Source organism: Amphiprion ocellaris, chromosome 16 (genome assembly GCF_022539595.1).
Source record: "Amphiprion ocellaris isolate individual 3 ecotype Okinawa chromosome 16, ASM2253959v1, whole genome shotgun sequence".
Taxonomy (NCBI): domain Eukaryota; kingdom Metazoa; phylum Chordata; class Actinopteri; family Pomacentridae; genus Amphiprion; species Amphiprion ocellaris.
The window spans coordinates 7,269,486-7,294,137 of NC_072781.1; the positions used below are offsets into that span (position 1 = coordinate 7,269,486).

Here is a 24,652-nt window from a genome sequence, read left to right on the forward strand (position 1 = left end):
TAAGCTGAGAGTATCCCAAACACACAGTCAAACAAGCTACACAGCTTTACAACCAAGTGTTTAACATTCTGATGGCATCTGGAACGAGGGTCAAAGCAGGTTGCTTATTTATATATATATATATATATATATATATATATATATATATATATATATATATATATATATATATATATATATATATATATATATATATATATATATACAGAAACCAGATCTGTGATGGGGGAAATGAGTTCGAGATTGGTTTGTGAAATTATTAGTTTTGTCAACAGGCAACTGTGAATTCAGGCTGATAGTTCAGGAAATTCAATTTGGGAGATAACCGGCTAAGTCAAGCTTGAACTCCTGTAAGTTTTTTTTTTTTTTTTTTTTTTTAAGTAATTTTTTGTTTTGAAGCTCGCTCAGGAACTCTGGCAAAATGTTTCTCAAGACAAACTTCTAACTATGAGCTTTGATGCTGCAAAAACTGACACAATCAAGACAACAAAGCACCTCAGCAACACAGTTGATGCCTCTCCCGTAATAGCAAATTTAAAACAAAGCAAGAAAACGTGAGGCTTTAATGAGTTTAAAGTGCAATTAACTGGTTTTCGGAAATAGAAAGCAAAAAACACCATATTAATGATACAAAAATAGCCATATTTACACATCCAGCAGACACTGAACAGCTTTATCATTTATTTGGAGGTTATGACCACCCAACAAGTTCAATATTAACTCCTTTTAGCTCTATGTTTGGTCTCCACCAGCTCTTGAGGGAAATATCAGGATCTTAGGCCGCTAAATGCTCCACTTTGTTCAAGTAGTGTACAACAGGTTTTTTCCCCCCAAAGTTTTGTTTTTCCTTTTCTATTTGGAAAAACCAAGCAGCAACGGGACTAAAAAATAAAGCCAAATCCAAAGTGACAAAAAACTGCACTTCCTCTAATGGCCACTTGAGGCTGGCCCAGTGGCAAATGAATCCAAAAAGACCTCCATGTTAAAATGCCCAACTACAGCAGAAATCCACATGTTTGCAGACTGGTACATAAAAACGTTTAATCTTTCTTGCTAAGTTCCCTGTTCATGACAATTGTACATTTGTTTAAATTGTATTAAGGCTTAAAGTTTTGCATAATTAAGGATGTGACCTCTTTTAGTAACAGGTGGTTGATTTCTATATGATTTTTTGTTCTTTTCCTAAATGTGCCAATTTAAATTTCCTCATGCCATGTTATTTCAATTATATTTTGCAATACAATACAGTATATCTCAAATAAAGGAATTTGTCTTGCTGCTTTACAAATAAAGTTACATTGCGTTTTCAGACTTGTCACTGTAGACGACTGTCTTCATATTACTTGTTTGACCACTTGTTGAGAGAATAGTTCCATATTCTGTAAAATCTCTTGGTGAGAGTTAGATGAAAAAATCAATATAAAAGAGCTAGTCTGATATACAGACGAGAATCAAAATGGCAGTCTATTAATTTGCTGCAAAAAAAAATGATTTAAAGATTTCTCTTAACTCAGTATATGACTTGTTCACATACTGTTATCTCCTGTTTTCATCTCACGTTGCTATTTGACCGCGCAACTCCAAAAATCAATGATCGTCTTCACTGACTACAAATACAGGGACTGCAATAAATTATGGTCAATGCACAATTAGAATATTAATGAATGAATAGGGAAATATTGATACTTGGTGTCTGTTTATCAACACAATATTGCCTGTCAAAATGTCAGCGTACTATAGCGTATGGATTAATCCTACATCCTCTGCTGAGCAATCAGAGGAGTGAGTTTCAATAGAAAAGCTCACTGATCATCTCTCTCAACTATTAACGTGTCTAATCTGAAAATTAAGCAGCACAGAGCCGAAAAAAGATCCTGTGGGTCATTAACCTACTCTATTATAAAGAATTCAATAACACCGTGACTCGTTGTAACCCATTTAGATGAGGCGGTCATTTTTCTAAACTCTCCGCATGACGTCATTCGAGAGCTTTGGCTGGTGGTTAAAGCGGAGCCATCAGGTCAAGAATGCCGAGTTCATGTTCAAAAACTACACTGCATAAATCCAGCGGTGCTCGGTGCACATTATGTATTTTCTTCACTCGCTTTCTCTCTGATTTCTGCTGTAATAAAAGTTGTAATACGAGAGCAGCGGGATGAGCTCACTGTTGCTAGCGGCTGCACAAACAAGCACAGTTTATGACAGCCTCCCCTCCCTACTTACAATTTGTATAGGAAAAGGTCATTCAAGGTTTCCTGGAACAAACCGGGTACACGAGAAGTTATATCGTTTGTGTGTCTGTCAGCCGATTTCAAGGGATTTTTAACGGATCAAAACCTGCCTTTTCTGCCATGCCTCTGCTGATTTATGAGAATAATTGAAAACAGCTGTTGGCTGCATTTAGTGTGTTTGATAGTAACAACAGCCACAACCAGCGCCAGTAAAATCAAACATCCACAGGGACTTTTCACACGTTCTCCTGCTCTGAACTCACACGTATAGCTTTCCATATCTGAGCATGTTGCAAGTTAATTTAATTTTGAAGAGTTCTGCATTGCAAACAGCTACATTTACGAATTTCTACACATCCATTCAGCCTGTTTTCATTTTTGTATCCAACTAATCAACAGTTTCTTCTCTTCTGTAACTGCGTTTATGTAGTTTTGTTGCTGGCCTTTAAACGATCCCTCTCTAATGTGCTTTCAATTAGCTATGAGGCACAAAATCTATAGTCCTGTTCTATGTAAAATAAACATGCTAAAGTTTATCTGAATCTAATTTGCAGCAGCACATGTCGGAAAGTTTCATAAGATCTGTCAACCCAAACTTGCTATATTCTAAAACTGCACAGATCTCCATTAGTGTGTGTTATGTTTGCACGATTTAACTCACCAGTGATAAGGGTCAATATACAATTGAGGGACTTTTGAAGTCCATGGGATGTATCTTGCACACATTTTTATTAAAAGTAACAAAACTAATGTTTTTATGTTCAGTATGATCATGTCTTTACAAATTCCATAATTATTTATTATGGACACAATCACTTATTAATAAAAAATTATTGAATATCACTAAAATATCAACTAAATAACTGTCCGAATTTAATAACAATCATGTCAGCCATGTTGATTTTAGGCCTAAAAACAGCAAAAATGTCAACTTTGTTACAAGAAGTCCCACAATTATATATTGACCCATATAATTAATATGTTGGACAGATGTAAGCCAGGGCTGATGTTGTTGTGTGGGCCTTTATGAGCATTTTTTTTTTTTTTTTTGTAGTTTGACAACTCAATAGGAAATATCTGACTAACACCACTAACTGTGCTTTTTGTCTTCTTCACTGTGTTTTGGATTTCGTCCTTTACACACACATCTGTGGCTTGTGAGACTCACCATCAGACAAACCAGACTGGCACCAGACCAAGGGTGAAATCTGGTATTGCGCTCTGGGTTTGCCTTATCTGCTTGCTGTTTACCAACAGTCACAGAGTCCATCTCTTGCTGCAGCTCTGTTATCTCAGCGACCCAGGCAACACGAGCAAAATGCTAGAGCAGCTCCTTTAGTCTCAAGCCAAGCCAGTGTGTGTTTGTGTATGTGTGTGTGTTCGAGCCCTCTCCCATACATCTGCGTACAACAGATGAAAATGATCCAATCTGTGCAACTAGTGGAGCTTAGTTCATCTTTTTTGACTGGTTCAGGTGCAGAGGGAACCGATAATTTAGTCAGAAAAAGTAAAGTGGCAATATTGAAAATTTTCACGTAAATAAATATCTGTTAAGTCACTCTATTGCTGAAGATTTCCTCCTGCTGCAGTGTCACATTTAAAGCATTTAACTAGCGAAACATCTATTAACTTTCATTATAAAGTAGTCACAGGAAAGCCAACATGTTTGTCAGTGAGCTTAGTACTTACTGCTGTCATTCATCAAAATGCATCTACAATACAAGGTCGTTTTCGGAATTTTACGACAGTGAATCAGTTTGAAGTGCTGCAGGTAGTGATGGAGCAAGAGGAAGCATCGACAGTGAAACATTAGATGATGAAGAGCAGCAGGTGAACCTCCGACTTTCCAGTGAGGACAAACTCCTTCACTGTGCCCTCCCTGTTTGCAGACTTAACCGTTATAACATGTGTGATGTAATAAAAACGAGTGGTGTCCACTGATTAAATACAGTCTTTCTGCCCTCTGAAGAGCAAAAAGACCCAGACATTTGCAAAGTGTGTGATGCATGACAGGTTGGTTCTTCATGTAAAATATATTTTTCGTTTAAAACTCAATTAAGCTGCTATATTTCAGAGGCTCAGTTGAGGCGGATCATTGTTGGCCCTGAGGACAAGGGAAGTGTACAGGATCTTAAGACAACATGAGGGTTAAGTCATAAAGCTTGAAAAACATCACCAGAATCTCACCCTGTGGAGGGAGTCATGATGCAGCCTCCACGATCAACAGTCATCCTGCAGCCACAGCCGCGTTCTGGAGTGTCGTGGTTCATGCCAAAATTGTGTCCGAGTTCATGTGCTAAAGTCACTGCTGCACCCAGAGGATTCTCAGAATGATCCTACGATGGACAGAAAAGGACCAGAACATGTCAATAATATGCATCCTGTAAGTCTGACTATGCACAAAACTACAGGAGCAAGCTTTTAGTTGATAGGAAAAGCAAAACTCAAGTGCACCATCATTCATGAAAAAGGAAAAAAAGGAAGAAAGGAAATGCAAAGTTCAAAGAGGACGCATTTTAGGCTGCAGATTCAGAAAACAGTTGAGTATCTGTCCAACTTGCCCCCATTATCCTTCTTTTATGACTCAGTCTCCTCATGAAAGCCTGTATTCATCTGCCATTCCACTACCGCTGCAAACCCAATCATACCTGCTGCCAGTGAAAACAGCTACTGCAGGAAGCTCCATAAACGCTCCGCTGTATGACCTGATGCTGCATCGATAAACAAGACAACTGCCCTTCACGAGGCAGACAGCGATGAATGATGAGAGACAGGTGGAAGTTTCAGTTTCAACTAGTTTTAAAGACGGACGAGCTGTGTGGAGGCAGACAGAGACAAGTGGAGGGTAACTGAGAAATAAGTCTGTGTGTAGTGTGTATGCAAAGGTGAGACTGGAAATGTGGTAAACAGATAGAACCAAATGACAAATAAATGTAACTGTGACGATATAGTCATGTTGTGTTATTTTTGCAAAACTCTGCTTTTACCTTGTGAACCTCAAAATCCCCCCATTGGGCTTGATAGGCATGTTGACTTAAAAAAAAAATACATCAAAATTACACAATTTATTATGGTCAGAATTGAATGAATCATCGGTGACCTGCTGCTCTGTCATGAAATGTAACCAAATCAGGGCTAAAAATGGTGATGTTTTATCAAATTAACTTCATTCCACATGTCTCATTTAAAAATAACCCAAAATAAAGTGTTGGCTCTACCTAAAAACTAAATATTTTGCACTCTTGCAGAACAGCAAATCCATTAGTGACTCAGCTGTAACCAAAAGTCATGTGACACAAATTAAGAGATTTTCTGGCTAAATTAAAGGCTGTGTTTGCACAGACCAGACAGAGAACAAGTATGGAAACAAATTCAAAATGTAAGTAGTATAATGTCTATAGCCAAGAGAGTCACCGACCCTTCTCTGCTGCCCGGTTTACACCCGACACTAATGGCAATCCATTTGGGTGGAAACCACAAAGTAGAGCCAGAACTCGCTGCAGGGATTAGAAATCTCATGTGTCCTGGGAATGCCTAAATAATCAAAGAAATTCTCCTTTCGTTTTTTTCAGTTTTCCTGATTTATGTCATTATAACAATGTCATACTGCACAGAACACATTTGAGTCCTCTCTGCTTCTAGCCATGCTTGTGCTCTTTCTCTAGAAGTGCACGACTTTGTAGTTTGGATATTGTAGTGAAAATTGAGCTTACAGCGAGTAAAAATTGGACTACAGCAAATAACACCCTGCAAGTGCTTGAGGTTCAGACAGTTAAATACATTATTCTGAGCAAATTGCGGTTTAGGGCGCAAAGCAACAAATGAGGTAAAGTTGCAGTACACATTTTTTGTCATGTACATTAACACAGTCCAATACACTGTAGTAGTTAGACGCTTTGGGAAACATGTAGTCAGGTCCATAATTATTTGGACATTGACACAATCTTCAGCATTTTGGCTCTGTAGAAATGAAACAATCAAGAAGGGTTTTAAATGCAGACTTTCAGCTTTAATTTGAGGGCATTTACATCCAAATCAGGTGAACGGTGTAGGGATTACAACACATTTTATAAGTTCTCTTCATATTGATGAGGCACCAAAAGTAATTGGACAATTGGCTGTTCAGCTGTTACATGAGCAGATGTGTGTTATTCCCTCATTATTTCCTTTACAAGGAGCAGATAAAAGGTCTAGAGTCCATTTCAAGTCTGGTATTTCCGTTTTAAATCTGCTGGGGTCAACTCTCAATATGAAGTCCAAAGAGCTGTCACTATCAGTGAAATGAACCATCATTAGGCTGAAAAAATCAAAACAAACCCATCAGAGAGATAGCAAAAACATTAGCTGTGGCCAAATCAACTGTCTGCTACATTCTGAAAAAGAAAAAAAACCACAGATGAGCTCAGCAACACCAAAAGACCTGGAAGACCACAGAAAACAAGTGTGTTGGACGATGGATTCCTACACCGTTCACCTGATTTGGATGTAAATACCCTCAAATTACAGCTGAAAGTCTGCACTTAAAGCACATCTTAATTGTTTCATTTCAAATCCACTGTGGGGGTGTACAGAGTCGAAATGCTGAAAATCGTGTCACTGTCCAAATATTTATGGACCTGACTGTAGTTATTTGTTTTCTGAAGGAGAGCATTAGATGAGAAATACCAATTTAATTTATGTATGGCACATATGAAATCAATAGGAGCAGCTGGTTAGCAGCTGATTGCCCAAAGGTAACACATTTCTGAAACTTTGCATATTTATGATTTTGAATGCAGATTCCTTCATCCCTGCATGTCTGTGTAAGAGTGTAACTAATGCCAGGATATAATTTAACTTCTCTGCACGTTATGTACAAACCTCCAAAACCTGAATATGTTGTGCAGACCAGATCGTCGAGCAAGCTAATTGGTTGCTCCAGCGTCTGCCATCTGAAACAGCTATGAAACAACATGATTCAGCGTTTCAAATCTAGCAACCCCCTGAGAAAAAGGCCGCCCACATACCACTGTGCATCTCACTACGGTTCTCTGCAATGTATATGAGAAAATCACTTATTTCCTTTGAAGATGAGGTCATAAGTCAGAGTTTAGAACAAGTGAGGCCACTTCCTGCTCTGATTAAAGAGCAGCATGATGGGGAGCTACACCCCTCCTTATAACAGGAAGGATGGGAACACTTTCCTCCGCCTCTGTCATGTTTCCCATTGTAGTGTGTGGCTATACTGTACGTGTAATTCACAGTTGAGTGCCTCCTCACAATAACGCGCAATGCCAGAGTCAGCAGAAATGAAGGAAACTCTTGGAAGCCACAGTCATTACTTTGAAGCAGCCATAAGCCACTGTTGTGATGGTGGGAATTTGTCGTGTGGGTTACAACCGAGAAAGGCTCCGATAGTCTCTCTGATATTATTTCCAGCCATGTGAGAAAATAACTCCCATACAAGAACACTGCACCACATGAAAAAGCACATTGATAAACGGACCAATGCAGTAAAAATAAATAACATTATAAGGTATAAAATAAAAAACAAACAAACATGTGGATCAAATAGAGGATTTGGAGCAGATTAACACATGGTAATGTATGGTTTGAGAAATAGTTCATCTCCTCTGGCCACCCTCTAACTGCTTATGTGGCCCTGTAATCTCGGTCCAGGCCATCTGCTCTGTGTAAGTAATGGGGAAGACAAACATCTGGAGAAGCCTCAGCATAGCAGAAAACATATCTATTAATGGGGGATACACATCTGGGCTTAGTCATAATGGCATTGGGCTGATAACCACTTTGTGATTTGGCATGGGTGTCAAGTGCTATAACAGGCAGACGAGCCTAACAGACAGCGAATTTACAATGTGCAGCGATCCAGTGTGGCACAGGCGATGCACGGTTATGTGTAAAAAATGCATTCTGATTCAAATGCGCACTCTGTACCAGTTGGCATAAACAATTTATCACATCTCATAAAAATGTAAATGCGGTTCTGCTCAAAAGCTGTGGCCTTTGATTTACTCTGCTGCCCCACCAACCCCTTTTATACCACCTTCAGACAGCTGATCCGCATACAGTATGATGCTGGTCTACTCAGCACACATTCAAACCGCAGTGGGCTCATTCACGACACAGCTGCCACCATCCTCACACAACGACAAACCTGAGAATTACACTGAATTACATCGAATAATTAGCGGGTAAAAGTTACGTTTCGGTTTAACCTCTTTGTCTCTTTTAATTGCCCGCATGCGCACACTTTTAATTTCATTCTCGTCTCTGTCTTCCTCAGTTTTTTGTGCCAGTTGGTTAACTGACATTGAAACATCCGTATCGCTGAATTTATTTTCATTTCTGATGACTAACCAAAGCTGGGCAGTGTGTGAGGAGGTTAAGAGGAAGATTGTGAAGGACGCTGGCTGAACGCTTTGGACATCAAGCATCTTTTACAGCAGAATGGAGTTCTGCACATCAATGGAAACATGGCCTATAATAAAGTTATCATACCATAAACCATGAAAAAAAAGAAGCTGAATTAGTTTAATTATTGATTTTCCAAAAACTGTAAAAAACCTGGAATCAACATGCACATTTCTCCAAGTGGCCATAGACGTTACACATACTGAATAAAAATATTGGTGCTACATTTTCTAAATATTGTACTGGATATGTTTTTATAGAATCGGAGTATTGCAAATTTTTTTTTTTTTTTTTTTTTTAATGAATTTCTAAATGAAATGTGGAATTTAGAGTGTAAAAAGACAGTGCGGGAGTTTAAGTAAAATGTCAGGATTTTAAGCTTACATTTGGTTAATTTTCCTAACAGAACTGTAAGCCACATAATTAGCATAAGGACTGTTTGAAAACCTAAAAAAATCAGCATATTTCTATGCTTTTACAGACTCTGGCTCCCATAAATGGCGCACTTATGGCAATTTTTATACATATTCATAGAATCAGTGTATTACAAACAGTTTTTTATGAATTTTAAAATGAGAAATGCAAAACACAGTGCTGGACTTTACAGAAAATGTCACAATTTTAAGGTCACATTTGGTAAATTTTTCCAACAGAACTGCATCTCACACAATTAACATAAGTACTGTTTGAAAATCTGTCGATTTTTGTTAGCTTCTACAGATTCTGGCTCTGAAAAATGGTGTACTTTGGTAAAGTTTTATAAAATGACATGCCTTTCAAACTCACTGGTTACTTTAGGGGTTCAGGGGGTTAACTTGCATCATTGTGTGGGCCTGAATGAGGTATTACGAGTGGCCACATGAAGGATTGATTGCATGACTGCAAGACTTCAAATGGCCGCAGTGTGTGCGCGTTTCCAGCCCAGTCCTTCTGAGAGTATATTTTTACATACTGCGTTATGCATGGGGCTATTTGTGGTAACGTTAAGGGAGTGCCAGCATAAATATCTTTATGTTTTAAAGCATGACTTCCTGGCAGACCTGTCCATAAGTGCCCTTCCAGCAAACAACGAACACCTTTACTGTGTAAATCGCGTCTGGATTGTGTTAGCCGGCCGAGTCTGAACAATGTCCACGCTGATACAATCAGGCTGCACAGAGGAAGAGGAGGGTGGAGGCAGCGAGAAGGTTTTATTACTCACCATGACAATGCCTCCAGACTGCTCCACTGTGCACATGCTCATAATGGGCGCCATGCCAATGGTGGTGCCCTGGAAATAAACCCCACTGCAAAGAGAAAAAAAATGAAGAAAATACGTTAAAGAAGAAACAGTCATGATCACAGCAGTGATTCTGCAGATTTTAGCTTGTTAATTACTGTTTTTTAATTAATGCAGCTTCTTTTACTAAAAATTCACAGCACTAAACTCTGACGTATTTTAGAAATGTTTGGTTTGATATGATGTGTGATTTTAGTACCGCATTTGCTGACTATGCTGCATATCTTAACTTGGCCTCCTGAAAAAGTAGTTTCAGTTGCCAAGATCATGATACAAGCAACAAAAACATAACCATCCAGGTCCGTATGCTGAAGATACAAATACAAGATGTTCAAGTCTCTGCAAACTGATTTACTTACAACAGCAAATCTAATGGAAAACAGCTGACAGGATCGGAAATTCGTATAAAAATACACAGTATTCTCTAGAAAATAGCAAAAAATGCTACTATAGCCTTTAAAGATCTGTTTCAGAGTGTCAAGATGGACATTTATTTGATTATTTTGGGCTAATTTTCTTCTGTTAAATCAAAAACAAAAAAAAAAAGTCCACCTTATGAGCTGAGCGTTGTCGTGAGGCTTCTGAGGCAGCAGCTTGACTTTCCTCCAGTCTAGGAACTCGTGCAGGGTGGTGAAGGGATCCTGGGTGACGGGACATTTATCAGAGTCACTCCACACCTCCAGACCCACCAGGGCCACCCGGATGTTCAGGGCCCTGTAGAACTGGGGAGCAAGAGAAGCAGAGAGAGTCGGTGTGGAAAGAAAAACTCAGAGACACACAGAGCTCAGATTACAGTTCACTGGATGATTTTATTCCTCATTATGGCAGCTGTGAATTCTCTCCAGTGAGCATCAGAGGGACTCTGTCTTTTCATGTTTTTCATATGATCAGAGCGTGTCTTTTCCATGCTTCCCTAAAGTAAATCCATCTGCCCACTGTGTCTGCTACCTCCACATCCACAGCTCTAGCAGTGTTTTAGACACACTAAGATCAGCTGCTTCAGTAGGAAATTAATATATCACACTGTCATCCCATTAATCTCTGCTGCCAACAATATTTCTATTTTTAAAAAGTGATTTATCCCTCCTGTGCAAAGGAGAGGGGATGTTTTACCTTGTCTACGTAATTGGCTATCTCTGCCAGTCTCTGCTTCACCTTCTCCAAGTCCTTCCCTTGTTTCTGAAACTGAAAACAAAATTTTGCATGTAATCAGTGGCAGAAATGAGAATTTACACCCACAAGCAGTGGTAGGTGTTTTCACAAAGACATAAATGAGACACACAAAAACCATAAAATGCCACAAGAAAAGGCAGGATTTTGTATGAATGAGCTGCTCAAACTATTCACAGGCAATATGTTTTTCTGTGTGTTAGGCGGGTTGTCAAGCTGTGACCATCTGGGTGTAGAAAAATCTCCCAGTGTTAGAGAGACGAATGGCACAACCACAGGGAGCAGGTACATTGGCAGATATGACAGCTTGCAAAGCTTTGGATCCCAACTGCAGCAAAGTCAGACGTTCTATTTCCACCCTACTGTGTATCCACCTGCGTTGATGTTGGACTTCAAATCTGAGCCTAACAACATACTTGATCCCCCTTCGTCTTTTTTTTTTTCATTTCTTTTCTTTCCATTCAGGTCAGCAGCATTAGTGCAGGGCTGTCAGGAGGAAACCCCACAATGAGCTTGTCAGTGCTTATGGAGGACTCTTCTGTATCCACACGGCTTTTTTCCTGTTTCCTGCCTGCTCCGCTGAGGAATTGAAAACAGAACTTCCTGTCAGAATAGAGCCGCAGCCACAGGACCACACCGCTTGTTGCACGCTCACCTCATTCTGCAGCTCCAGTGGGACCCGCTCTACTGTTACAACAGCTTACCCTGCTTTTTCTGCTCGCACTATAAAGATTTGCTGTGTGAAAGACCATATTTGTGCATGGAAGTCAGGCGGGTGCATTACCTCTCTGTTGTCGGCAACAATGATCAGCTCCACATATTTGGTCGTCTTCTGAGTATGCCTCTTATGCTGCAAAAAAGAACACAGATATTGCATGTTAGAAATGTATTGCTATTGGCAGAAAATAAAAATCTACTTGCTCTTTCCAAAGATGTACACTTCTTTTATTGCTTCTTGTTTTCCAGGATTAAAAGCCATCAGATGTACCCTTTCAAACCTGTAATTCCTGAAAAATTGTGTGACATTTGTGACATGTACTTATTGGCTTTCTTGGCAAGAGTTAGATGAGAAAATCAATACTAGTCTCATGTCTGTACAGTAAATATGAGCTATAGGCAGCATCTGGTTAGCTTTGCTTAGCGTATACACATGGAAACAGGAAAACAACTACTTTGGCTCTTTCTAAATCCACCTACCAGCTTTTGTATGAATTAACCTTCTGACCCCTGAGCAGCTTCTACACATTTATTTTTCTTTGCTGTTGTCACATTTACAAATCACTGTGGGCTAATTTTTCACTGCAATATAAGCAACAACATAAAGTCTTACATCTCTATGGAAACCATACCTAGAGTTAAAGAGAATTCTAAAATGTGTTTTGTGCAGTATGACACTGCTATATTGCCATAAATCGTAAGAGTCAACACATAATTGCAATTTTTTGTAACAGTTGTCATTTTTGCTTTTTTCAGGCCTAAAATCAACATTTCCACCTATAGTCAAACACCACACGGTATTTTTAGAGAAAGATTCTTCTAAAATATTATATATACAATTGAGTAAAATTGAAATTGAAAGTTATTCATAAAGATATTGTAGTAAACCTGTTTACATGCAATAAATCCACACTTGACTCACACATTACTTTATATTAAATAACTCAGAAAGCCTTGGAGTCTGGCCAGTCTTTTCTTCAGGAGGAAATGACATCATGTGGAGCAGGTCATGTGATCTGGAATTAACACACTTCCTTGAGAGGTGTTTTTGTAATGGGGAACTTAGTTGAAAGGGATTTCTCGGGCACAGATACAATTTGCTATTTTTCCTATAAAATTTGATATATTGCCAAAAAAGAAATATCTGTCTTGATTATCTCAACTTAATAAAAAGAACACAAAACAATTTTTGAAAAAGCTCATTTTATCATTGTTTAGCTAATTAGAAGGTGGTTGTTATTAAATTCAGACGGTTATTTAGTTGACATTTTAGTGATATCCAGTCATTTTTTATTAATAAGTGATTGTTTCCATAATAAATAATTATGGAATTTGTAAAGACACGATCATAATGAACATAAAAAGTGTTAGTAATTCTACTTTTAATAAAAATGTATGCACGGTATATGCCATAGATTTTCATTGTCCCTCAATTATATATTGACTCATAAAAAGCAGATTTTCTTTTTATTCATTTTGCAAAAAATAAGTCCAGAATCAACATGCACTACACTTATTTTCTGACGCACACATGAAAACACACTACAGATATCTTTTGTCTCTCATCTTGTCTGTAGTAACAAAACATGCAGTTCAGCTGAAAATTTTTTGAATTTTTGTTACGACTGGTGGTCGCAGCTGAGGCAATCATGACTTCACCAATGAGCCGACGAGCACAGAGTTTTTCATCTTTTCTAATGGAATCTTGTTAGTAGAAATGGTTAATTTTTTATTTTATTGTCTGTTTTTGTAAAAAAAAAAAGATGATTTTGATGAAATATCACGATTTTAAGCTTAGATTTGCCTCACGACAGAATCACTGATGAGTAGTTCAAGGACTGTAGAAAAGTTGAAAATGTGATGAAATAGTGGATTTCTGGCGATTTTTAAAAGATAACATGCCTTTCAAACCCGCTGGTGCATTTTAGGGTTCAGAGGGTTAGACCAACAAGTTTTAAATGAGTGCTAGAGGTGCTGGTCGGCAAATTTTGTTATCTTTGGATCAAACTACTCAAGCTATTTCCACCTGTTTCCAGTTGTTACACCAAGTCTAGCAATTGCTAGTTGTAAATTCTTATTATAAAAGAGGTACTGTCTCATCTAACTCTTGGCAAGAAAGTGAATAGTTTTTCAAAACCCTATTTCTTTAAGGGAAGGTTTCTTCTCAGCCACTAATTTTATCTGATTTCACTCTTGTACACAGGAGCTCAGAGAAGCCAGGATATATGATTATATAAAGACATATCACATCCTACAGCCACATTCAGTGATCTTCTTTTACTCCAATTTCCCAATTCTCCAATGTCCCAAGAACCAATTCTCTTCTAAAAACTCACAGTCGAGCTAATGTATTACTCAGGGGTCATCAAGTACTGTATGTAGGTATGTTCCCAACATGAATCGAGGTTTTACTGCTTGGAACTAGGAGCAGATGGATATTGCACCTGCTCCATGCAAATCATTGGCCAAACTTTCTGCATGGGCCCTCGACTGTGGACTCTGAACACAGATAAAAACGAGTGTCAAACCCAAGGCGACACCCTGAGGGACGCTATCCAAACTGGTAGGCTCGCCAATATTCTCATCTTTGGTCAAACGCCCATTTATCTTTCATCAGCTTGAATGGTCGGTCTTCCCCTTCGGAAACATTTGACAATGAAATACTATAAGGCTCAAATCAATGATAACACGGCTTTGAACTGTGATATCCAGTGGCTCTGATACAAGACTTGCACTAAAAATGGCATTATGCTCGTCTCACCCTTGTGTGGAAAGACTGGAAGGGGCTTTTGATGTGGTTTTCAGGGGCAACGGAGGACATGTTGAAGCCGTGGCCGCAGGCTCCTGGGGTCAGTCTGAGCTCTTCTACCCGGTAGATGGAGTGGGCCCCGGTGTCACGGCCAGACATCGGCTCGATGATGAATGTCTTGTTTTCAAGTGCGATGAAGCCTCTGCAGAGACAGCGGCAGCAGGGTTGAACACAAAGCTTCAAAGCACGACCAATTTCTCAAATGCAGAATTTGATTGAATGTGGCTCTCTCTAATGGAATATGTGACAGCTGAGGTGCTGCTTTTTGGACAAGAACACTTTAAGTGAAGCCAAAGGAAACTATGGAGCATGTTTTTATCAAGTCACAGGGTGTTAAGATTAAAACTCCTTGTGGCTTTCTGCACAAAAGTGATTTCATATTCACAGGTCGGCTCCACGTTATACCTGTCTTTTAGTTTGTACTTTTTCTTTGAAATGATCTTATCTCTTTGTTAGTAACAATAATAAATGTTCTATATTATTAGCCACTAGTGTGGTCCTAATGGCAAATTGAACATTTTTAAACAGTTTTCTTGCTGTTTAATTACGCAGTAGATGAAACTGTGGATGTTAAGACTTGGTTAATGCCCAATAAAAAACTAAATTAAAAAAAAAAACAAACTTCAAATTGGTCATTAGCAACAGCAAGATGCCAATTACTGCTGAAATGAGTGCAGATATTTAGTGGTTGCCTGTGTGAGCAAAGACAATGAGGTGTGACATTTTCTCCAATTCCTGCGAGTCACACACCAACTTACTGACAGGACGCTTAAGGAGCTTAAGAGCGATGGGCCGCCGTGCTGAGTGACTTAAACAAATATAAACATTGCAGTGGCAAATAGCACTTAAAGGGCAGCGTGAGATGCCGCATGAATACAAAATGATGCAAGTGTTCCTTACCGAAGGCCCGAGCAGACGCTGAGGGTAACATCAGAGTTTGCATGCGCCTGCACTTCCCCATGGTAGTAGCAGTTATTCTAAAAGAGATTGTTCAATAAAAGAAAAACCTTTACATGCTGGAGATGAAAACACTTTATGTAATGAAAGCTTCACCCAATGGATAATGTGATTAAAAATGTATTATATTAAAAGAAAAAAAACTGTCGCATTTCCCGTGGCTCTTACCTGACTTCAAAAGAGCAGAAGAGGACAAGAAACAGTGGAACTGTGCTGATGCTGTCCCAACTCATGTTCATTTAAATTAGCATGCTCTGTAGAGCAGTGTTTCCCGCTCTCCCTCGTCATACAAACAGGCCATTTGAAAGTAATGCAACCTACACAGTTGAAGGGAGAGGCAGGAAAACTGACAGGCATGGGAGGTGACAGTAATATGGTAATTGTTTAAAATTCATTATTCCATCAGAGCGGTCTGCTAGATGGAAAAGAGGACATTTAGGGCTCCTCAGAAACAGTAAAATCACTGTTGTCTGAGCACAAGGAGCGCAGAGGAAATGACTCTCCTTAAAAGGGAATACAGACTTCCATTTAGTGTCTAGCAGCACTCCAGTCCTCTTAAATCAACCGTCTATAGTCGCTGTGCTGACCATTTCTCATCCACGATACTGGACCCCAGGAGGAAGTAATTTAGGGCGAGATTTTTTTTGTGTTTTTTTTTTTTTTTTTTTTTTTTGCAAAACACAATCATTTGCAACAACTTCTGTATGACAAATTCGGTACAAGCTGCTGAGCCAGGTGGTAATGGAACTGAAATTCATTAGATTAAGTGTAAAAATAGAACACTGACAAAGGCTCTGTGCTTAGACTGTGCTTGACCTAGATTAGTTCACCTTTTTACAAAAGAAAACATCAGCCAGCAACAGTGATCGTCCTCTCTCTATCCACGACGTGTCTGGAATTTTTTTACAGTAGTTAAATGCATTCCAAGTGAAATATTTAGTTTGGAAATATTTCCTGAAGCTACGAAAAGCAGGACAGAGACACAATACATCTTGATTAACCTCTCAGCATCCAATTTATTCCTTTTCTTTCCCCTTAAATACTTAAACGTCCACTTGTTTCATGCAGAGTTTAAGAATTACGTGTTATATATCATGCATGGGCTTGTTCCAACTCTTTTTCTGGAGCCATATGATGCTTAAACTGAGTGAAATACTCAAATCAAAGACCGTAGAGGTTTGAATAATGTTCGTCTGCACAGCATAAATTACTGACCTGCTGCAAAGCTGCTTCCTGTAAGAAGTTGATTTAAATCTAGATTTACAGTTCAGCTCAGGTTAGAGAAGCAGCAGAAAAACCATTAAATTTTCAGTAATTCCTTTGTATTAGATAATTCATAGAATCAGTTTTGTTTTTTACAGTTCAACTGATCCGTGATAAGCACATGTCTGACTGTAGACTTGAGGTTTTGAAAATGTGCAGCAGCATGAAGATTATCTAAAACAATACAGTACGTCTATTTGACAGCCTGATGCAATGCTTGTAACATCCTCCCATGCAAAATTGAAGGGGAGAGAGACAGTGTTTGGGAAATTGTTTGCATAGCTTTGCAAGAAATTGACTTGTCAGTCATGGCCGAATTACCAAACACTGCTCTTCCAAGCGGTCAAACGGTCCTCACTGCTGATCAGTTAAACATTGTGATTTCATGGTGATTGGCTAAGTCATATATCACATATTCCTGCAAAACCAGAAAAAAAGGCTCTCTCCTCCACAATGGCTGCTAAAAACATCAACCTGCTGTCATGTTAAGTAAAAATATCACACAGAGAAGAATCAGTTATGCCTAGATTTGCTTTTGGGAGCCACACAAACCGTTTTCAGTCCTTCAAGTGCTACAATGACTGGCCTTGACAGGTACTCGAAATTCAAAACGACAATCTTTTCTTCATTTTCTAAAGAGTAGCAGGCACTTTGACACAGCTAGAGAATAAAACAAGCAGTCAGGAATACATCAACTGCTTAAAAGGGATTCCATAATAAAATCCTGATGGCGATGTTGGCTGAAAAACAACCGGCATAAAAGACAGCTTATCATCAAGTAGGCCACAGGATGGATGTCCTGCTCAGCAACAGCGAGGGGCTTTTAAAATACACACTGGATCACCCTGAAGCAATGAAAAAAAACAACGAAACTCTATCTCATTCCAACCCTATATTTGATTCTAAACTAATGCATGAGTTGCAGTGCATATTTTAATACAAAAACCTGATCCTCTGTAAAAGGAAAAAAACATCTGTCTTGGAGAACACATTCAAAGGGTCCGTTTTTACAACGTGACAGCCGAGTACCACTGCACGCCAACTTGACCATAAATGTCAAAAGCACTTGAGTGCCGTCATACCGTGAAGTTGTGAGCACCGGTGACTGCACTTCCATCCTCCCGGTAATGCGTCTCGGTGTAATGGCTTGCGAAAAGACCCCTAAGAAGAAGAGAACAAAAACGGAACAGACACATCAAACACTTTTTTTTTGCAACGCTGGAAACCTGCACTGAAAACAGGTTGTGTTTTATGGGCACTAAGAAAACTCCTTAGGTGACTTTTTTAATGCAGATTCTGTGTTACTTGGAAGGATTTTCTGGATGATGTGGACGAGATGCTTTGCATTCTGAGTCTAGGAGAGACTTGATTTTCTGTGAATTCATTAGGTGACTTGAACGTGTCCTTGAATCCCCTGGCATTCAGCATGACTGAGCCGAATCCCTGCTGAGGTAATTATTTTGTGCATGTGCGTTTTCCTGCATTGGCTTGCGTGTCGGTGGACATATTTTAAACCGAGTGTCACCGTGTATGTGTTTTCCTCCTCAGGCCATGAACAGATGGACACAGGGAGCCCCACCCCGAGCATTGGCAAAGGAGCAGCAGGAACACCCATCTTTTGCAGCTGCATAATCACATTGACATCAGGCAGGATGATCTCAGGATGTGAGTGAGTGTGTGTGCATGTATTAGAAACAGAAAGAGAGTGAGGGAGGTGAAAACCCCAGAGAAGTGACAGTTATTTCTACAACTGTAACTTTGGAAAAGGGTGAGAACTTTTCATACATTTCTAATGCAAAACACTCACTTTAAGTTCACCTGCTAAGCACAGGACTGCCCTGTCATAAGGACAGAAGAGGAGCTGGAGTGGAATTAAAATGTGGAATGCAGTGTTTGCCAAATCGCAGAGGGAATCTCACATACCCCATATAGCCGTGCCATCCCACACAGCTTCCATGTGCCGAAAACCAGAATTAGATGAGACCGAATTAAGCGAATAATGCACTTTTTTTTGCCTACTTCAGGACCATTTAACATCTTATCTGGATATTTAAAGTTAATTTTTCTATGACCTGTTTAAAAAAGGATCAATCCTCTGTGCCCTGAGCCTGACCACATTTAACTTCATTAAATACTTATTATCGCTTTAATGTGCCTTATCATGCCATTAGCAAGCTCTAAACCAAATCTGATAAGCCAAGCGGCCAGTAATCACTTTGAGGAGCCCCGGTATGTCTCATTAAAATGGAAGGCACATCAGAGGGTAGTGTATGCTTAATGGAAAAATCGCTAAATATGTATCTTCATGCTGAACTTGCAAAAGCAGCTGTTTAAAAGGTGACGCTGATAAACAGCCGCAGTGCAACGACAACATCACAACACTGTGATGTTTGAGTTGAAACAAATTCCAAATGCCTTGTTTGCAGTAAAAGATGGGATTTGTGTCATGTGAGCCGTAATTCCGAGCAAATGCTCCCGTGCCGTATTTTTGGGGACATGTTGGGAAAGCCAGCTTAGGGCAGCGTGGCCCCTGGTACCACGGCACATACTGCAGAAAAGCTGAAGGATTTACATGGTGGAATCTCCCTGTAATCAACTCCTTGGCAGGAGTACACAGAGTTTATGAGGCCACGAATGTTTACTGCGTGTTTGAAGACAGTTTCCTCTGCCCTCGCTGGTTACCTTTCAGCTCCGTGGTGTGGGATAGTGTGTCTTTCACAGGCCAAAATGACCACGCTGAGGATCACACGCGTTTTGGTTCCCATTCCTGGTGTGCTTTAATGTTTCCCTGTTTGCCTTTTATTTTCCCAACACTGAGAAATAAATCTGAGCTGTTGGACTCACACAACCCTTCAAAAACAGCCTTTGGTTTTACCATCTCCTGAGTATATGTGCATTGAGAACAGATTGTCATTTCTGTGATTCTTCCCCGTACAACTGTTACAGAGGAGAAAAAAAGAAGCGGTTTCTGTCTGAGTATCAACATTTTAATGTGATTATACCTAATTTCTTAGCAACAAGGCAGGTGGTGAAATTTATGAATGGAACAGAAATGCAGAGCAGCTAATGGATGTGCAAAAATCATGTCTTTGAAACGTGTCTTCAGAATGAAGGTTTTTAGCATCAAACTGTGAGTTCATTTTAAAGATGTAGTTGTTGAATATGTTGTAAAATGCTTTATGAAGTGTGATGTTGCCATAGTACTAGTTACTATAGACATTACTGACAGAAAAGTTACATTTTATTGCTCTAAAATATTATATAAATCTCCTCTAACTACTTAAGTCAGCAACCATACAACTCAGCACTCCTTGGGTGTGTTGCAATTCATTAGACACAGTCCAACATCTAATTAACAATTCACTAATAGTCGCCCTGGTTAATTGTGATGAATGACGGCTCTTTAACAGTACCTCTGGGAGGTTATTTGTCTTAAAAAATAATCTCTTTTATTTAGGAACTTTTCACAATTAATTTAACTTCTCTGAAAATTAATTTACTGCATGAATTATTGATTGTTTCAAGAAAGCCGGATGAATAGCTTTTCAACGCTTGCGTTTTGAGTCTAGTATGCTGCTCATGCTTATATTGTTGGAATATAATTGGCAACAAGATTCGATATTTGAAAAGAAGCCTTCCAGTGAAACTCAATCAGGAGACTCCTACATGTGTTTTGCAAGAACACACACTCTGCTGCTGCAGTAGTTGATCTTTAACCTCCAACCTCTGATCTCTGATGTCTCAGACAACCATATATGCATCCATGTTCCATCTGTAGACATAAGTGGATTCCAAACATAAAGTTTATCCTACACAGCAATCGATGAATAGCTGCCAGAGATATGACAAGCACAATGCTGGGTCCATACAAACAAGAAAAGCAGAAAAACTCATTACAGCAGACCAGAGAGAATCTGTCTTTTTCTGCTGCATAAAAAAAAAAAAAAAAAAAAAGCAGATCTGATTTTCTGCCATATCGGAAACTATGGCAGATAGAAGTGTTGTTGTCGCTGCGCCAAACATGTTCTGATGAGTTTTATTGGAAAGGAACAAATAAAACCGAGCAGACGCCAAGTTTAATCGATGAAGCTGAAACTAGGCATTCGTCTTTTACATGAATCAAAGTTTTTTAATATCACCTTTCTCTCAGGCGCGCCGAGAGTACAATGTTCTGTGCAACTTTAAAGTGTTGCGACTCAATTACATATATGTGACTCCATGCCTCATGTAATAATTCACCATTACACAAATCCCCTTGAGCATGAAGCCATTTGAGAGGAACGTGGTTCCTCTCGCAGTTGCTCTGCTTCCTTTGAAGACTGCTAACTTCAGTGATTTCTTTTAATCCCCTTCTCCCCCACAAGCCTAACCCTAAGCCTTCCTATACCAGCCACTTATGGCAGCATATGCCAAACTCCAAAAAAAAGAGCGGACTACTACAGAAGGAGAGGGAGATGAAGAAGAGAGGAGGAACTAAAGAGGTGTGGCTGACAAGTCTAATTCTATTTCCACATACGGCTGCGTTCCAAATTGATTTACATACAGCTCAGTGTCCCTTCAGCTTAGGCTTGGCTGTGGTGGGTGCACTGGTGTACAAAGCCAGAGAAAACTAGGGAGAGAAGGGATGAGGGAGCGAGGGAGGAAAACAGAAAAATCCCCTGAACTGCAGAAATAAAGGAGTGCCTTCTGTCAGTCTACTTCACTGGTTTAGTAAAAGAGTCATCATGTCCATTTGTGCTTTTCTTGGCTACAACTGCGGCCTGTAAAAGTCAAAGCGAACCTTTTCTTCACAGATAAAACTCAGTTTTATGATTTTAACTGTATTATCAGTTGTCCGATCTGTGTTTAAGTAGGTAATCTCAGTAAAATTTAAAGACCCCTCCGATGGAAATCAAGTTTTTTTACCTTGTTAACATACCCGTGGAGTGTTTTTTATATGCTGGAAGACACATCGTGAGCAAAATAAGCAGCCAATGTAATGGTATTTGCACTAAACACAGATTCAGATTGCCAGGGTTTCATAAGAAACAGACCTAGGGAAAGAATCTTGTCAATTTCCAGAGTGGATCTACCTGTATTACTGTCCTTTTTCAGAATCCGTTTCTGGTTTGAGCATGTAAGGCTACTTTATTGCAATATTACAACTTGCTTTTTTCTACAGTAGTATAGTGTGACAGTGTTTACGCAGAGTTAAGGGTAAACTGGTGTGCCTGAGCTGCAAACGAGCAGTGGAAAGGTGGACGGAGATGGAGACAGGGAGCAATTGTTACATTCAGTCATGGAAAAGGAGGCACAAAAATGTGGAGGTACATCTAAACCATTTAGAAGCATGGAGGGATAATTTTCACGTTATTTTGATGATCAGATACAGGTTTTTGGAGTTTAATCAATGCTTGGAAGTAAACTTTAAGGTGTGGAATTCTATTTAGGTGCTTTAACTTACCAGCCAACATCAGAATGGCAGTGCCACTTACTGATATGAAGCAGGTATAATGTCTAATATTTTCTCCATCTTAGTTTAACATGTTGGTATAACAACATTTGATTCTTGCAGCTGAGGCCCAGGTGATGGATTACAAAGCACTGGGGAAACACCAAGCTTATTACAATTTATTCCTTGGGGAGCACGATTGTCTGTATCAAATTTAATGAAATAGCTTTGGAGACATTTCACACTGGAGTAAAAAATGACTGAAGTCAAGAGGATTTATCCTCAGGGAAGAATGAATATCTGTGGTAAACTTTGTTCCAGTCCGTCACACAGATGTTGAGTTTTTTTTCCCAGTAGAAAGTTGATACCACAAGACCACCAAAACGATTCCTCCCCTGCACCTACAATATCTGTACCAACTTGTTTAGACCAAAAATGTCGCATTGGCCCTCGTCTCAAACACAGAAAAGCACACAAGGCTCCTGTGGATGTTTCTGAAAGTCTGGCTATGACTTTGCACTTTTTCCAGGATATATTGCAGCAGCAGATGACAGATTCGACTGTAGCACCGTGTCAGTGCAATTATTCCTGAGGAGTGCTGAGCACAGTGGGTGGACACGGCACAAGATATCTGGAGAATTTCCCGCTGTGTTGTAGATGGAAAGTATGTATGAATGAAAGCACCCCCTACGTCCAGCGGCACTACTTCAATTACGATTCTTTTAATGATCAATTATCAAGGTGGGGATGATGAATAATCTCCTCAGACAGCTTCTCCTCAAAATATGCATTTGTTTTTACCTCCATTTGTGTTCCTGGCACATTTATGGTACACGTATCTGAACACAGGAAGTATTAATCAACCTCAAGTCATTAACATTCATCTTCTGAGGCCCAAATTACCTGCAAATCCATCCAATACATGTCGAGACTCTTCAGCCGGGATCAAATTGCTTGACCAGCTGACCAACTGGCCGCGCACCTTAGCCATAAGCGAGACTAAAAAGTCACATTCATGTGAGAGTAGACGAAGAATTTTCTAATATAAACGCTCCAGCAGGCAGCGGATGAATATTAAACAAGTAGGCTGGCGTGCCAAGCCTATTTAAATACTGACTGACCAAAGCAAAGATAGCTCCTTAATGAGTCAAGATCCCTGCCTGCTTGGATAAAAGTCACAGAAAGAGCAGCTTGTTCACTTTTAAATCGGGAGGGACCATTTCCTGAGACATTTCCACCAAATTTGTTTTAGAATGATTAAACACAAAGACCGGCCCTGCAGACACAAATGCACCAATGACTTCGGCCCGCAACATACAAGCTACAGTGATGAGTAAGAGCCATAGGTTGTGCTCACGTTCTTGTTGTTTGTCTCCAAATAAAAACTTGCCTTTACATTCCCTGTCTGCGTCCTTTACCTCGGGCGTCACGGCTGTGTATGTGATGTGGTGCCTAAGGCGAGTGAAGTCATCACATCAGTAAAACAACCCACAGAGGGAGAAACAAGGCTCCCTACGCTGGAAAGCAGAGGTGAATGATGAATCATAGTAGAGTGATACAGTTAGTGGAGGCTGTTTCTCTCAAAAAACTCACACACACATCCTCTGAAAACAACAAAACCACAAGCAAAACATAAATTTTCCTGCATAAACCACATCACAGAGCATAGGATTTCTTCTATGACCTATTAAGAAATAAAACAGAGCATGTAGGCGACATAAAAGATTATATATGGTGGTTGACAGGAAGTAATAAGAGGAAATGATGGGATGTGGCGGTGTGGTGGTATGATTTTTCTCCATAGGGAGGGATTGGAGGCAGCCGGTGGTCAGTGACTGATGGGAAATGGACAGCATCCGTCTAAAAAGGAGATACTTTGATGACACTGATGCACTGCAGGTATCTTTCCACCACTCTCCTGATGACTTTCCAGCTTTTGAGTGAAAGCTGACAGAGCCACTGTACAGCATGTGAAAGTCTCAAAGATCACGGGAGTCAATTTCTTCCCTCTGAATATGCCTTCACCTCTCTCGCTCACATACAGTACGTTCTTTATATCTCCAAAAGGCTGTATTTTCTTTTATAGCACAGTGATTGCAACCTTTCAGATATTTCTTCTCCATTGCTTTCAACTGGCACTGCTGTTTTTTTGTTTTTTTTTACTACCATGGAGTCTTAACAACTGATAACAGGATTTTGATAAAAATGAAAGGCCGCAGGTACAAAAATGAGGATTAAAAAAATGCTGTGATGTCGAGCCCCAAACCTTTTTGGATGACTAATGAAAACGCGCTTCAGTTTGGGTGTGAAATATTGCAATTTGTACTGAAGCTATATCATTTTTGTGTGTGTGTGTGTGTGAATTTAACGGCAACCACCACAAC

General features: G+C 39.5%; 1 protein-coding gene across 3 annotated transcripts in view; it reads right to left on the minus strand.

Moving 5' to 3' along the window:
• Window positions 1-24,652, minus strand: part of adam12b (ADAM metallopeptidase domain 12b) — a 96,412-nt gene that overhangs the window by 36,676 nt on the left and 35,084 nt on the right. For all 3 annotated transcript variants that reach the window (XM_055018862.1, XM_055018863.1, XM_055018861.1), the window contains 8 exons: window positions 17,920-17,998; window positions 15,518-15,594; window positions 14,570-14,759; window positions 11,876-11,941; window positions 11,035-11,106; window positions 10,474-10,643; window positions 9,844-9,928; window positions 4,419-4,567 (listed from right to left, as the gene is read on the minus strand). In XM_055018862.1, the coding sequence (XP_054874837.1) occupies window positions 4,419-4,567; window positions 9,844-9,928; window positions 10,474-10,643; window positions 11,035-11,106; window positions 11,876-11,941; window positions 14,570-14,759; window positions 15,518-15,594; window positions 17,920-17,998 (888 nt within the window). The remainder of the gene's footprint in view (window positions 1-4,418; window positions 4,568-9,843; window positions 9,929-10,473; window positions 10,644-11,034; window positions 11,107-11,875; window positions 11,942-14,569; window positions 14,760-15,517; window positions 15,595-17,919; window positions 17,999-24,652) is intronic.